At 57.0% G+C, this 11606-nt stretch overlaps 5 protein-coding genes across 5 annotated transcripts; 2 read left to right on the top strand and 3 right to left on the bottom strand.

Annotated features, from left to right (window-relative positions):
• Positions 1 to 228: 228 nt before the first annotated feature.
• VTJ04DRAFT_4149 (uncharacterized protein) lies at positions 229 to 2042 on the bottom strand (the record flags this gene model as incomplete). The annotated part of the gene is made up of 3 exons (XM_069362127.1): positions 229 to 1308; positions 1624 to 1683; positions 1806 to 2042. 3 exons carry the CDS (start codon positions 2040 to 2042, stop codon positions 229 to 231), a joined length of 1377 nt encoding a protein of 458 aa, XP_069219105.1.
• A 1558-nt stretch (positions 2043 to 3600) lies between these two features.
• On the top strand, positions 3601 to 4590 carry VTJ04DRAFT_4148 (uncharacterized protein; the record flags this gene model as incomplete). The annotated part of the gene is made up of 2 exons (XM_069362126.1): positions 3601 to 3652; positions 3767 to 4590. The coding sequence occupies 2 exons, from the start codon at positions 3601 to 3603 to the stop codon at positions 4588 to 4590; spliced, it is 876 nt and encodes a 291-aa protein (XP_069219104.1).
• A 337-nt stretch (positions 4591 to 4927) lies between these two features.
• VTJ04DRAFT_4147 (uncharacterized protein) lies at positions 4928 to 6840 on the bottom strand (the record flags this gene model as incomplete). The annotated part of the gene is made up of 4 exons (XM_069362125.1): positions 4928 to 5296; positions 5372 to 6408; positions 6472 to 6534; positions 6624 to 6840. The coding sequence occupies 4 exons, from the start codon at positions 6838 to 6840 to the stop codon at positions 4928 to 4930; spliced, it is 1686 nt and encodes a 561-aa protein (XP_069219103.1).
• A 787-nt stretch (positions 6841 to 7627) lies between these two features.
• VTJ04DRAFT_4146 (uncharacterized protein) lies at positions 7628 to 9053 on the bottom strand (the record flags this gene model as incomplete). The annotated part of the gene is made up of 3 exons (XM_069362124.1): positions 7628 to 7868; positions 7934 to 8655; positions 8748 to 9053. 3 exons carry the CDS (start codon positions 9051 to 9053, stop codon positions 7628 to 7630), a joined length of 1269 nt encoding a protein of 422 aa, XP_069219102.1.
• A 902-nt stretch (positions 9054 to 9955) lies between these two features.
• Positions 9956 to 11596, top strand: VTJ04DRAFT_4145 (uncharacterized protein; the record flags this gene model as incomplete). Its single annotated transcript, XM_069362123.1, has 1 exon — positions 9956 to 11596. The coding sequence occupies one exon, from the start codon at positions 9956 to 9958 to the stop codon at positions 11594 to 11596; it is 1641 nt and encodes a 546-aa protein (XP_069219101.1).
• Between the last annotated feature and the right edge of the window lie 10 nt (positions 11597 to 11606).

Genomic DNA, 11606 nt, shown 5'->3' with positions numbered 1-11606 from the left:
ACCTTTTCCCAGTTCACAACAGACTCTTGAAACTAGGGCAGATTCAACGGCGTTATGTGATATGGATTTATCTCCCAAGACCGAGCAGAAATCCGAGACCTCTAAAAGACTGTGTGTACTACCTACGCAAGGACTCTAGACTGACGCCCTGCCATGCATACTCCGCATCATCTTGTCTTGTCTAAGAGAACACAATTACAAATGCACACCATCTTCACTGATCCCTTTCTACTGGGTTTCCCTCACCACCTTGTCGATCGCCTCGGCGACGTAGTCGACATTCTTCGAGTTCAACCCAGCCATGCTGATCCGACCGTTCTTGGTCATGTAAATGTGATACTCCTCGCGCAGCTTCAGGACCTGGGGCTCAGTGAGACCGGTGAAGCTGAACATGCCGATCTGATCGGTGATGTGATTCCAGGTACCGGGGGTGCCGAGCTCCTCAAGCTTCGCCCTCAGCCTCTTGCGCATCTCGATGATGCGGCCGGACATGGTGCGCAGGTTGTCCTGCCACTCGGCAAACAGGGCTGGGTCGTTGAGGACGATGGAGGCGATGCGGGCGCCGTAGATGGGAGGGTTGGAGATTTCGGAGCGCTGCAGGATGGCGAGCTGGGAGGCCACGCGAGCGGTGGTCTCAGCGGCGGTCGGGGCAGGGGCAGCGACGTAGTGGAAGCAACCGGCGCGCTCGCCATAGAGGCCGAAGTTCTTGGCGAAGGACTGGGCCACGACCAACTCGAAGCCCTCCTCGACGAAGAGACGGATGGCGCCGGCATCGCGGTCCAGGTCGCCCGAGGCGAAGCCCTGGTAAGCCGTGTCGAAGAAGGGGAAGTGGCGCTTCTCCTTGAACAGGGCGGCCAGCTCACGCCACTGCTCGAGCGACGGGTCGACGCCCGTCGGGTTGTGCGCGCAGGCGTGCAACAGGATGATGCTGCCGTCGGGAGCCTCGCGGAGGGCAGCCTTCATGCCCTCGAAGTCGAGACCGCGCGTCTCCTTGTTGAAGTAGGGGTAGCTGGCGATGGGGAGGCCGACATTGGTGAAGATTTGATGGTGATTGGCCCAGGTGGGGTTGCTGAGATAGACGGTGCGGTTGACACCGGCGATCTTGTAGAACTTGGCAAGGAAAAGGGCGCCGAGGTGAACGGCGCCGGTGCCCGAGATGGTCTGGACCGAGGCGACGCGCTTGTCGGCGAGGGCGGGGGACGAGGCGCTGAACACCAGCTCGGCGGCCTTGCTCGTCAGCGACGCGAGACCGGCGATGGGAAGGTACTCATGGTTGGCTTCCGGGTCGTTGCGGAGGATCTCGTCGGCCTGTGCGATCGGGGGGAGCCCGATATCTCGGTCAGTCTGCTGGCCTGCAACAACGGCGACGTCGGCATGACAAGATAGAAGAAGTGGGGGAGGGGTAAGTTTAGAAGGGGTGTGATGCGTCTGCTGCTGGGTCTAGGGCTGCTGCAGAACAGACGGCTAAATTGATAGCGCGGATGGGGCGCGTTGCAACCACCGTCGGTGAGCAAGGCTCTCCGGCGCAAGGCGCGCTTGCGACACTCTTGCTTGAGGCTATCTTTTTTTTGATATGCGAACGCGGAGGAGACAGAGGAGGCGGGGAGATTGGGGTTTGCGCACCTTCTTGACAACGGGCAGGACCCAAGGTTTCGCATTGTCGTCGCGATATGCGCCGATACCCTAAAGACCAGATCAGCCAGTCAGTTCCTTCGTCGGTCAGTTGGTTGGTTGGTGGTTCCCAATGGGAGCCAGATCGGGCGGCGACTTTTTGTCCACCTGAAACTTTAGGAACAGAAACATACCAGGTCGACCTTGTTCGGGCTCGGATCGGCCCTGTAAGCCCTCATGAGACCGAAGAGGGGATCCTCGGGGGCTTGAGGAACCACCTCAGCGGGGAAGCTTGTTGTCGAGGCCATCACGATGTGGTTTGCGATGCTCTGTAGACGGGCAGCCGGAGAGGATTTGGAGGAGGAGATTGTTGTTGTCGTTGATGTTGGTTGTGATGGAGAGGTGGCGCGGGAGGGCGAGTTCGGCGCCATTTTAATGATGAGACGACCGAGACTGGACAGGCTGCTCTTGAACTTTTACTTTCTTCCGGGCTCAGGTTGGTTCCCGCCCGTTTCCCTATTTTTTTCCCTTTCGTTTCCCCTGTACTGTGACACTGCAGACCGCTGCTGCGTGAAACCCACACCCCGAGCGAGAGCCGGCAGCGGGTAGAATGCAAGTTGGTTTGCTAATGGATACGCTAACACAGCCGCCGCCTGCAACACTTCGGGTGCTGCGCCGATCTCGCGGAGGTTGCTGGACGTCTGAGTCCCTATGCAGGCGTGGGTAAGGCCGCGTGGGATCCGAAAGCTGTCGATTCGTGACAGACAGTCGCCTGATGGTGGTCCAGAGTGGTTCAAGTCTGGGATACTGCTGACGATCCCCTGAAATTATGAGGACCTTGGGGTGACAGGTGTCGAGGGGGTAGCTGGCGTCGGGGGTAGTATTGTGTGTTTGGTAAGGAAGAGCGAGGAAGAGTGGGATAGATTTCACAATAAGAGACTGGATCCAAGACCCAGGCTCCAACAGTCGACGTCAACATTTAAACTCTATCTACGTGATCTAGCATGCCCCATAATGCATGTGATGGCGTAGCCGTGACCCGAGACACGCCGAGGCAAGTTGGGTCCGCGATGCTCGTTGAAAGTCGACCCTGGAGAAGGGCCTGGACCGTCAGGCCACATCTGGGGTAAATGGAACTGGAATAGCACATGTGGAACTTCTCCGCGTGAAGAGGCCATTCTGCCCATGGGTAACCATGGGCATGGCCTGAAGAATAAACTACCGTGTCCACCGGATGTGGTCTTGTGACGGAATTACCTTTTTGCTGTGTGCTTCCAGGTTGTTGGAGAGGGAGAGTTGGGAATCCCGGACGGAGCCAGCAAGGTGCTCCGGGCCGAGGCCCCGTAGAAAGGCCGGGATTACATGTCTAGTACATACTTGAGAAAAGGATAGCTTTATTAGTAGCTGCCTAAACCCTTAGTTTGTTATTCAACCTAAATAATACCCCCAGCACTTGAGTCAATTTGCTGTGCAGCAGTTGATGGTATGGATATCGCTCAGCCCTTCGAGTTGAATTCTGCAAGTCTCGGAAGGAGGGTTGCGCAAAATGCATGCTGCATTTCCCGCAAGAGGAAATCAGAATCAGATGCCAGAAAAGAGCCAACCCAAGTTCGAGGTTGATCTGTCCTGGATCACGTCACAACCGTCCGAGGTTTGAGCCCCACCGAGGGGTTGCGCTGTGTAACGTGTACGTTCCATTACATTCTGATACGATAGCCTCGTATCAAAATTACCAGGACCCCGTTTGATGTGCCTGCCTGGAATGGACGGAGGAGCCTGTCGATTTTCTGCCGGGCGGACAAGATTTCGATTCGCGACTTCCAGCCCATCGATCCAAGTCGAACGAGTCGAAGCCAACAATCCCAATGTCAGCACCGACGCCTTGAAGACGTCAATTTCAACCCTCCAAAGCTGCCGACACGATACCCGAACACTATTTTGAGCACATCACTAGTCCAAGACAATCGCCGTCAAAAAGCTTCAGTCAAAATGGCAGCCCAAGAACGGAGCATGCCCTTCATCAAGAACCTCGCCTCAAGCGGTATGCCTCCCACTTCTACCCCATGCTTGCTTCAACACACCGCCCCCTCGCCAGCTAGTCATATGTCAATAAGTCCTAGTTGTCACTAATCACGCTTCCTTACTCCCGACACAGACCGCAAGATCCGCACTGCCGCCCTCTCCTCCCTCCACTCCTTCCTCTCCGCCCGACAAGTCGCCTCCAGCCTCACGCCCATCGATGTGCTTAAGCTATGGAAAGGTCTCTTCTTCGCCCTATGGATGTGCGACCGGGCCATCCCCCAGCAGAACCTTTGCCAGGAGCTGGCCGACCTCCTCTTCCTGCTGCCCCGGGAGTCGGTGACGCCCTGGCTGCGAGGCTTCTGGGCCACCATGGCACGAGAGTGGACTGGCATTGATGTGTTGCGCATGGAGAAGTTCTTGCTGCTTGTCAGGCGGGTACTTGGTGCTTCGTTCCGGTGGATGAGGAAGGACTATGGTGGCGGGAGCGAGAGCTCCAAGACCAAGAAGAAGGAGTCACAATTATCCAATTGGGACATGAGCAAAGTTGACGAGGTTATGGTGCTGCTCGGCGAGTGGCCGTTGTCGCTCGAGGAAGAGGCAGAGATCGACCAGATCCCCATGGACGGCGACGAGTCAAGCAAGAAGGTCCTTTCGCAAAAGATACCAGTGGGCATGAGGATCCACGTCCTGGATATATGGGTTGACGAGGCCGAGAAGGTGGGGTTGCTTGCCGATGACGACGAGGATGCGAGGCAGATCGTCCAGAGGATCACGGACCAAATAGATGCGCTTGAGGAAGCTACAAGGAGTCCTGCCGTACGTGTCAGGTCCAAGGACTCGCTTGCCGATGACCGCTTGCCGGCGAACAAAAAGTCAACGGAGGGAACAAGGGATGGCAACGGAGATGGCGGCCCGGGAGAGGAGGATAGTGAGGACTGGGGAGGCTTTGACGATTAAGCCTTCTCTTTAAATAATATACACACCATTTTGGCTGGGTATATGCAATCATGATTCCAAAGCCATCAACCTGTAGTAAACAATGCACTTTATTTCTATCCAGAAACATAGCGGTCGGTATGTGGGTATTGTATCCATGATCCGAGCCTTCCAGGTTCCTCTCTCCCCGGAGCGCTGAACCCAAATCGGCACTCGAATCAGCGAGTGCCGTCAACAGAAGAAAACAACCCAACCCCTAACTCACCACCAGAGAACAATGCCAGGCACAAAAGAAGCACAGGTATACCAATAGCAATCCCAACACCAATAAGCATACTACGACCATTCCCAAAGGACCCTAAGCCAGGAGCCGCTCGCTCGTAGTCACCGTATCCCAGTTCATCGGACCCGGCGCCTCAAACCCGCCATTTTTGGATAAGGTAAGTCCGAGCCCGCGGTGGACCTCGGCCTGTATGGGACCAAAGGGAATCGGCTCGCCGTCGATGCTGATATATCCCGAATCTTGGTCTCGCGGGGTCACACGGTAAGCCACGACCTTGCGGTACGATACTAAGGGGTTGTCGAAGAAGCGGCCCGATTCGACATCGAGTTGCAATTGGATGGCCTTCATGGGAGATATGTCGCCGTCGGTGGTGATAAGGTCCATGAGGCCGTCATTGGCGAGGGCCGCGGAAAAGAAGTTGGCGTCGGGCGCCATGTAGGCCATCTGCATTCCCGGTGAGATGACTGGTGAGCGCGCGGGGGGAAGGGGATGGGGAATGGGGGAGGTAGAGAGTCTTACATTTCCGCAGTAGAAGCTGCCCAGCTTGTCGTGACGAATGAGCTCCCATTCTTCAGGCAGCTTGTCCTGGACTGTGCCGTATTTGAGCGGAGGAAGACCCAATCCCTCCTCTGCGTCGGCCTCTCCAGGAGGCGACGGCAACGCAGTACCAGCTTGCGCGACCTGCTCTCTATAGTGCTTCTTGACGTCTTCCTTCTGATCAATCTCTACTTTAACAGCAATGTCACACGGATATGTCTTTTTCAACACCGCCCGGACGAGGAAGCCGTAAGTGAACCGCATGTGGCCCATCCACCGTAGATGCTCGGTGCCCAGATCGATCTCGGCGATCAGTCCGAGGGATTGGCTGAGGAAACTGAGGGTGCGCTCGTTGCCGTGGGTGACGCTGACCAAGTCTAGCGGGGTGGGCACGCCCTTGACGATGGCCAGAGCGGCCAGAGTCGGGCGATGAGTGCCGTACAGGTTGCAACTCATAGCGTTGCCAGAGCCGCAAGGAATATGACATACGGCGATCTTGGACAGGGCGCGACGGGCGTCGGGCCGCTTTCCAAGGCCGTTGAACACCTCGTGCGGCAGGCCGTCGCCGGAACACGGGATGGCGATATCATAATCGTCAATATTCAGGTCGCGAGCGAGATCGACGGCCTGGCCATGGTGTGTGGTGTGCACGACAGTCAATGGCATACGGGCGGCCTCAAAGATGGGCTTCACCTGCTTCTCCCAGATCTTGACGGCTCCTCCAGGCCCGGCGTGCGGGTTGACCAGAACCCAGGCTCGTTTCCGCCGGGCGGCGTTCCCGTAAGCACGGTCCAGAAGACGGTCTAGCCATGATACAATGCCGTCTTGGACAGCATTTCCTGCGGCTGCCGCCTCCGGGCTGGCCGGAGAAGGGGAGATGGCGAGCCTCACGGTGCGAGGTTCAAGATAATGCACCTTCGTCTCAGCGGCATAGTCGATCTGCACCCACCTGCCGTCGGCCGAGACTTCTGCCCAGAGGATGTTGTAGAATGGTATACTGCTTGGGACGCTCTTGGATGCTGAGAGCCGTGTGAGATGAATTGTCCTTGGCGCAACCAACCCCTTGTGTGATGCAAACTCACCCTGGTCTTTAAGACGCGGTAAACACCTGCGGCTGCTCTTCTTCTTGATGGTGGTGACTAGCTCTGCAATTCAACTCATATCGACAGGGCGGAGAGAATCAGCCTGGCGGTCCTCCTCAATTGGATTAACTCTGCGACCGAAGAAGACATACCGGCGCCTGATAGGAGAAGGGCATTGTCACTAAGCGTGAGTGTGACACTGGGTGAGAGAACCAGAGCCAAGGCATCTTTGTTGGTGCTGTTTCCGCTGTTGCTATTGCTGTTGCTGCTGCTGCTGCTGCCAGAGATGGTGTCGGGACCACTGTTGAGATTGTGGGACAGATCCGGCTTGGCCGCGTCTGCAGGTGACTGCTGGGTCTCCAGGTCCATGGTGCTGTTGTTGACGGTGGTGTGTCGCGGGTTAATGTTAATCAATGTGCGGCCGTGGCGTGGGTCCAACTGACCAGAACGCTGGTTCGATCTGGGCTGATGGACACTACCTGCTCTCCAGGCCCGTGGATTGCGGCAAAGTTAGGGGGAAGAGAAGATGGCGAATCGAGAATCCCTTCGGGACGGCGGAGAGTGAAATGGTGAAAGAACCGCCCGAACCTCGAGATACCAGTCAATGTCGGATCTAAGGAAGTCGAGTTCCCGATGGGACTGTAAAAGCACCTTAATGGGAATGTCATTGCTCGCGTCCGCTTCGCTCTCGCTGAGACTCCAGCAGAGAGCGACACGACGCGGATGCCGCGGAACCCACCAGGGTAGCGTTTTCGCTCGCGACTTTCAGCAACCAGCACCCGTTTCCTGTTCTGTGAATGCGAGTTAGAGCCCCGTTTCCTGTTAAGGACCCGGCCCCGTGGCCCCTGGTCCCTCGCGTTGCACTGTGCGAAGAGAATCCGAGAATACCACCATGACTCGGCCTGCGTTAAGGCACCGCTGTATGATACGGTACAATACGACCGTTATGAAACGTTCGCGCGGTGTCGGAGAGCTCAAACGGACCGGCACACTGTGTCCAAGTTCCGGTCCCTGAAACACCCACACAACAACACAGTCAACCGGAACCCAGTCGTGGCGACAGCACTCGAACAATGCGCGGCATTCTCACCGTTTCCGAGCTTTCATGACAAGGTCGGGTATCATTCGAAATGGATTTTTCTCGTCAATGAGCTAACTAGACAATCAAATCCCACAAGACCAGAACCGTGCACAGCCCGGCAGCTGCAAAGAAGGTGAAACGTGCCGGACTGGATCTTGAGGTGCTCTTCTTGAGCTCCTGGTTGCCCTTGCCAATGCCCTCAGTGGTCTCGAATGAGTCGGCGACCAACTGGTCAATGTGTGCCGACTGCGTAGCGAGGTTGCTCACCAACATGTTTTGCAACTCAGCAATCTCCAAGAGCGAGCGCTCGGCCGTTCTGCGAGTTCGTCAGCGGAATACCGGTTCATGGGCAGAAGGAGAGCGAGGTTCGAGAGGACTTACCGGACTTTGTCGAGTGTGCTTTCAAGATGTTTCAGCATATCTTGGTTGCCCTTCTCAAACATTTGTTTTTGGTCGTCCGTCAAGTTTTCCACAGCGGCTTTCCTCCGGACCTCGTTGTCCACCACGGAGAAGGCACCTCCCTCAGCGCCGGCGACAATGGCGGCACTCTTGGGCTTCCCGGAACCGCCATTCGCAAGTTCCTGACCGTGAACAGGAGCGTGCGGCACCGGACCCCTAGCCTTGGCCAGCACGCTTCTATTCTTTTCCATCTCCCGATTCAGCCGTGTTTCCATCATATGCTGCTGGGTCCGCGTCGCCTCCTGCAGTCGCGTGCGCAGGTACCATACAACGCTCTCCCGGTGTGCGCCGAGCTGGCGGGCGGCAGACTCGAGGGCGGCCTGTTCGCTGCGCCTGCCGTCGCTGCCGGCGGCCCAAGACCCAAGGATGCCCAGGCCGCGCGACAGGCGGTTGCGCAGCAGGGCGGCTTCGGTGCTCTGGCGCAATTGCTCAGCATCCTCGAGGGCGCGGATCCGGGCGTTGAGGTCGCGGAGGGTCATCTTGGCGTGGGCATCAATCTGCTCCCGGTCTCGGTCCGTGAGGGCGGCATGCTGGGATGATGACGAGGCTGCTGTTCGTAGGTGGATTTTTCGGGGGCCGGCGGTCGAGAGGTATGCCTGCCGAAGATTCCGCAGGTCGTTGTGCAAGCGTGCAATGTCAGAATTCTGAAATGGAGGGGAACAGATGGTCAATTAGCCCCAGGCGCCATGGTCATGTCATAGGTGGTGTACATGGTCAGGCTGGGAGAGCTTCTTACTATCCGGTAGGCCTCTTTGAGGAATTCGTCTGCTGTTTCGGGTGAAAAGGCCTTTGTCGGCTTGGCCTCGTGGCCCTTCAACAGGGCGTTAAACTCGGTCGTGAGGTTCGCCATTACGGAATCATTGCTGGTGGTTTGGGTCGTCTGGCACAAATCCTGAGGCTTGACGGCGAACGTGTCCGGTCTTGGATGCTTGATGCCGAATGAACACGGATGTGGCTTGGCGGACTGTGGCTGATTGATCCAGTGGGTCGGGCCAAGCATGGGACAGATCCAGTGCCGCTCTCCAGGGTCGCCTTTTGACATGGCCGCACTGTCCTGGTACCTCGCCGGCTGCGCCAAGACACTGTCGGCTTGTGCTTCCCGCAGAAAAGTTGCGGCATCCCAACCAACTACACGCGATACATGCCAGCAGACAAGAACCACCTCACACAAGAGCAAGATTTATTTGACAGCTTTTTTGTTGAAGGGGATACCATCCAAGATGACCGCAACACGAATCGGTTCCAACCCACTATCTTCAGCCCTACAGCCCTGGCAAAGATTCCGTACAATGTACATACATTCATTTATTCGTCAGGTGAACACCCACACAGGATCTATCCGGAGAAAAGGACCCCAACATCCGCCACAGCGCTGGCGACGCCCTGTGGCTAACCTTAGCTCCGGTGACGCCATCCCGTTTCTGTTCCCAAGATGCGCCGAGGAACCCTGGCTCGGTAGTCGAACCCGAGCGCGAGGATAGGCCCGCCGTGTCTCCTCCACCAGTTCCTCCAGGTTGGACGGAGCCGATACCGCTCCGCCGCGAGAAGCCGGCAGATGCCGTGCCAATGGCGAAATGGTTTTTTGTGTCTTGCTCCTTGCTCCCAGTTTACTAATCCCAGTACTTTGTCGTCCAAATATCATTCTAGTACAAGCATCTACAACACCGATCAAGTTTCCAGAGGTGTATCCACCGACAACACTGCTTCCCACCGCCTGTGTCGATTGGCTCCTCGCATCTCCATGTTGCGGTGTTGGGGCTCTAGCTTTTGCCATTTGTCGACTGAATCCATGCAGTGGATTTCGTCGGTGAGATCACGGACCAGGGCATCCGGACCTATATGATCCTTGAGTCCGGCCTGTGTTGCTCCTCTACCAGTTCCATCACTTATCTTTTTTTTCCCCTTGGGCCCTTCTTCGTTTGCACCATATCGAGTTCAACCGTCATGGAGCTTGATGACCTTGGTCCCCGAAAGGCGGATCGGGTGCATCACCATGGCCACCACAAGCTGGACGACAGCGACGCCCAGTCCTCTAGTGCCACCGAGACTCCGCCCCTCGATACCGTCCAGCCAGCCCAGCTCCATGGAACTGCAACCCCCGACCAGGAGCCCGCCGTGCTCGACCGGGTTTCATCAGGCCCGGCGTACAGCGTCTTCTCCAAGCGAACCAAGCTCTGGGTTATCTTCATGGCAGCCTGCGCAAGCTTCGTCTCTCCTATGACGGCAAACATTTACTTCCCGGCCCTGAACCCCATCGCTGCAGACTTGGGCGTATCCATCCAGCTCATCAACCTGACCCTGACCACTTACATGGTCTTCCAGGCCATCTCCCCGACTATTGTTGGTGATTTTGGCGACATGGCCGGCCGCCGCCCAGCCTTTATTGTCTCCTTCACAATCTACGTCCTGGCAAACCTCGGCCTGGCCTTGCAGAAGAACTACCCCGCCTTGCTCGTACTCCGGATGCTCCAGAGTGCCGGGAGCAGCGGGACTCTGTCCCTAAGCTATGCCGTGGTGGCTGACGTTGCCGTGAGCGCAGAGCGCGGCAAGTATATGGGTTTCGTCGGCGCGGGTATTAACGTCGGTCCAGCCCTGAGTCCTGTGCTGGGCGGTCTCCTCGCCCACTACCTGGGTTGGCCCGCCATCTTCTGGTTCTGCCTCATCTACGCCGCTGTCTGGTTGGTTCCCTTCACCCTGGCGGTGCCCGAAACGTGCCGCGCCGTCGTGGGGAACGGTTCCATCCCTCCACGTGGCTGGAACAAAACCGTCTTCGAACTCATTGACTGCCGTCGTCGCCTGGGCTCGAGATCCGCCAGTCCCGAGGAGGAAAACGCTCCCCGCCGGCATTGGCGCGTTCCTAACCCACTCAACGCCCTCAAGGTGGTCTTTGAAAAAGACATTGCCCTTCTCCTCTTCTACAACACCATGATTTACCTCGTCTTCATCCTCATCGCTGCCACGCTGTCGACCGAGTTTGCCGACATTTACCACCTTACCGATCTCCAAATTGGCCTGTGTTACCTGCCATACGGGCTAGGCTGTTGCGCGGCAGCTCTCGCGCAGGGATACATCCTCGACGCCAACTACCGCCGCGTGGCGCGCAAGATTGGATTTACTATCGATTATAAGCGTGGAGATGACCTGGCCAAGTTCCCCATTGAAAAGGCGAGGCTGATGCCCGTCTACCCCGTGCTGACCACGGGGATTGCGGCCGTGATATGCTACGGCTGGGTGTTGCAAGCAGAGGCAAACCTCGCGGGACCGCTGGTGTTGGTGTTTCTCGTCGGGCTTTGCGTCACGGGGTCATTCTCCATGATAAATACCCTGCTGGTGGATTTGTATCCGGAAGCGCCCGCCACCGCGGTGGCGGCGAACAATTTCATGAGGTGCCTCTTTGGTGCTGCCGGCACGGCGTTCATCGAGTCGATGCTTGCTGCCATGGGGCGAGGGTGGACCTTTACATTTTGGGCACTTATTCTGGTGGTCTTCTCGCCAATACTTTGGGTATTGACGGTGAAAGGGCCCAAATGGAGGGAGGAGAGGAGGATACGTAAGCTTAAGCAGCGGAAAGGGAGTCCGAGTTGAGGTCATATCC

Source organism: Mycothermus thermophilus, assembly GCF_041956435.1.
Source record: "Mycothermus thermophilus strain CBS 625.91 unplaced genomic scaffold VTJ04scaffold_3, whole genome shotgun sequence".
Classification (NCBI taxonomy): domain Eukaryota; kingdom Fungi; phylum Ascomycota; class Sordariomycetes; order Sordariales; family Chaetomiaceae; genus Mycothermus; species Mycothermus thermophilus.
Note: the sequence above shows the minus strand (reverse complement) of the source record. Positions and strands in the feature narration are given on the sequence as shown.